This window comes from Seriola lalandi, unplaced genomic scaffold (genome assembly GCF_002814215.2).
Source record: "Seriola lalandi dorsalis isolate HSWRI2012SDOR001 ecotype SW California unplaced genomic scaffold, Sedor1 jcf7180001963371, whole genome shotgun sequence".
Lineage (NCBI taxonomy): Eukaryota > Metazoa > Chordata > Actinopteri > Carangiformes > Carangidae > Seriola > Seriola lalandi.
Genome location: NW_019434039.1, coordinates 1 through 2,534, shown reverse-complemented (window position 1 = coordinate 2,534; position 2,534 = coordinate 1). Strand labels below are relative to the sequence as shown.

Here is a 2,534-nt window from a genome sequence, read left to right as displayed (position 1 = left end):
CAGGTCAGTGACACCGACAGACAGGCAGACACAAACACACACACACACATATATATATATATATATATATATACTCTGTGGAATTACAAATAAAGAGTGGGAGAGAAATCCACTGAATACCTCTCTAACGCCTTTGCTTCACCAGGTTGTGCTCTTTGGAAGGAGCAACTGTGTCCTCAGCTGGGGAGCTGGAGACTGGCCACTGCTATGTTGCCGTGGGAACCGAGAGGTTCAAGAAACTTCCATATGTGGAGCTGTTGGTTTCAAAAGCTACGGAGAGGTATTGTTATGCAAGGTCCTCTGTGAGTGTGTGTAAAGACACATGTTGGTGTGCATCTGTGCACACCAACAAAGATACTGTGCATTTTTATCTCTTGCTTTCTTCACATCACAGTGCTTTGTCTTCATTTTGCAGATATTACCCAGGAAAGAGAAGGCTGTTGAGGAGAACTGAGGTACCTTCAGTTAATACTGCCATTCACTCACCTTATTTTAATTGTCATACTAAAACCTACAGTTAATTTGTGTGTTTCCTCTCAGAACGGGAAAGCAGGAAGCGGTCCAGAAGACCAGTACAGTGACTCAGCTCTCCTCGACTCCCCAGAGGTAAAAAAACAATCCTCCTCTGTCTAGTTTTCACACTACAGAAGCTATATCAGGACTGTTAATTTGTTTGGTGTACACTGCCTAACACATTTAATACACTAGTGAGACAAACACTGCAGGGAGCTTTTTTTTCTTTTTCTATGTGTAATATTCAGTTGCATCCTGTGAATTTCAGTCTGATGGTCGGAGGGTGAAGTCAACAGGAGATGAGGCTGCACCTCCACAAGCCACGCAGCAGAGGAGCAGGAGACAGGGAGCAGAGGAGACGTCTGCGTTCTTTGCCAGGCCGGTCAAGATCCACAAAAACAGAGGACAGACAAGACTGCCACTCAGTAATGGATCTGGTCAGGAGCTCCCTATCGAATCTAATTTTATCTCATTTAAAATCGAATGTCTTCACATTCAAAAGGAGCATGAATATATATTTTTTTGTTAACGAGTAAAGCAGCAGCAGTTTTTCGATGTCTGTTTATCACAGTCCAGCCTAGCGTATTTAAAAGAGCAGCACGGAGGAGGAGAGACGAGGTACGAGGAGCCGAGGAGGTGAAGGAGGATGAGAACACAGCTACAGAGCTTCCTGTTGACCAGGTTAATGTACCAGTCATCTCTGTGTTCATTAAGTCTTATACCTGTGTGGTACAATGCTGCTATTAAATGTTAAAATATCAGTCAAGGAGATAAGTTTATTACATGTAAGTATATGCTTAAAGCACTAAATCTAAATCTGTCTCTCAATTCCTCCAAGAGAGTGGCAGAGGTGGTGGAGGATGAGGAACTCAACAACACAAACGATCCTCCGCACAGCACAAAGCAGGTAGACGTGACTCAAGTCATTTTTTCGTATTCATTCACTGAGGGTATAATTTAGAAAATGATCAATTCCAGAAGGTGGTGGATCCATGATAGTCTGGGTGGAATAATATTTCATGTATTTATGCATTAGTGTGGCCTTGCTAGATTAAAATCTACACAATGTGAGTGATGAATATGTGACATACTTTCATCTGAAAATGGAAAAGTAAAGAGCGCAATCAAACCAAACCAGTCCAAAAGTCATTGCAAGTTCTCTGCGTTATAATTCCTTCATTTCCATGTAAAGTAAAATGATTTTGTCACTGTCATAAACACTGATGACACTGTCTTCAGCGTGTGGGAAAAAAACAAACACATGAAACCTTGTTCTGTTTTTCTCAAGAGAGATGCACAAATTATAAAGATCGAGCAGCACAATGAGAGAGAGCACCCACACAAATACAATGGAAAACAGGTAAAGTATGTGCGAGTGGGTGGTTACATTTAGATAATCAGAATACAAGTGTCCAACTGAAAAGGTTCAGATGACTTTTTATGTGTAAATGGGTTCAGAATATCATGTTTTTGTTCTATAAAAGGCTCAGTCATCTGAACAAAATGGTGTGGAACAGACAAAAGACTCTGCCAGGGCTGAGAAATCTGCTGCTGAAATACTGGTACACACAACTAACCCTAACCCAACTGCTTAAAGCAATATGTAACAGCTTACATTCAGTCGTATACGGATACATAAAAATTAGTCACCAATGTGACTTTCATTTCAAAAGGAACCTGAGCTGAAGCACACAACTTCAACGTCAAGGCCTTCATCGTCCAGCTCTCAGGGAAAGAACAGGGGAGAAAAGGCAAGTTTACCCACCTCCCATCTTAAATCAGTGCATGACCATTTTTTTTCTGTAACAAGGCCCGATGAAAATGTCTGCTTGATTACGCTGTTTGAATCATTTGCTCTAACAGGACAGCCCACAGGACGTCCTGTCAAATACAGCAGAACAGAACCATCATCAGGACGACTTGTGAAGCACAAAGGATTCATCAGAGGTCACATCGGCCAAAAGCACGGCAGATAACCAAGCATTTACTGTTTGCTGCTTCAGCGTGACCCATGTGGCTAC

General features: G+C 41.9%; 1 protein-coding gene across 1 annotated transcript; it reads left to right on the top strand.

The window, feature by feature from the left end:
• Positions 1-145: 145 nt before the first annotated feature.
• LOC111645872 (doublecortin domain-containing protein 2-like) lies at positions 146-2,179 on the top strand (the record flags this gene model as incomplete). Its single annotated transcript, XM_023395234.2, has 8 exons — positions 146-280; positions 416-455; positions 541-606; positions 782-950; positions 1,085-1,194; positions 1,352-1,420; positions 1,802-1,873; positions 1,998-2,179. Coding segments are annotated over 8 exons (772 nt in total), but the record flags the coding sequence as incomplete, so codon positions are not given.
• Between the last annotated feature and the right edge of the window lie 355 nt (positions 2,180-2,534).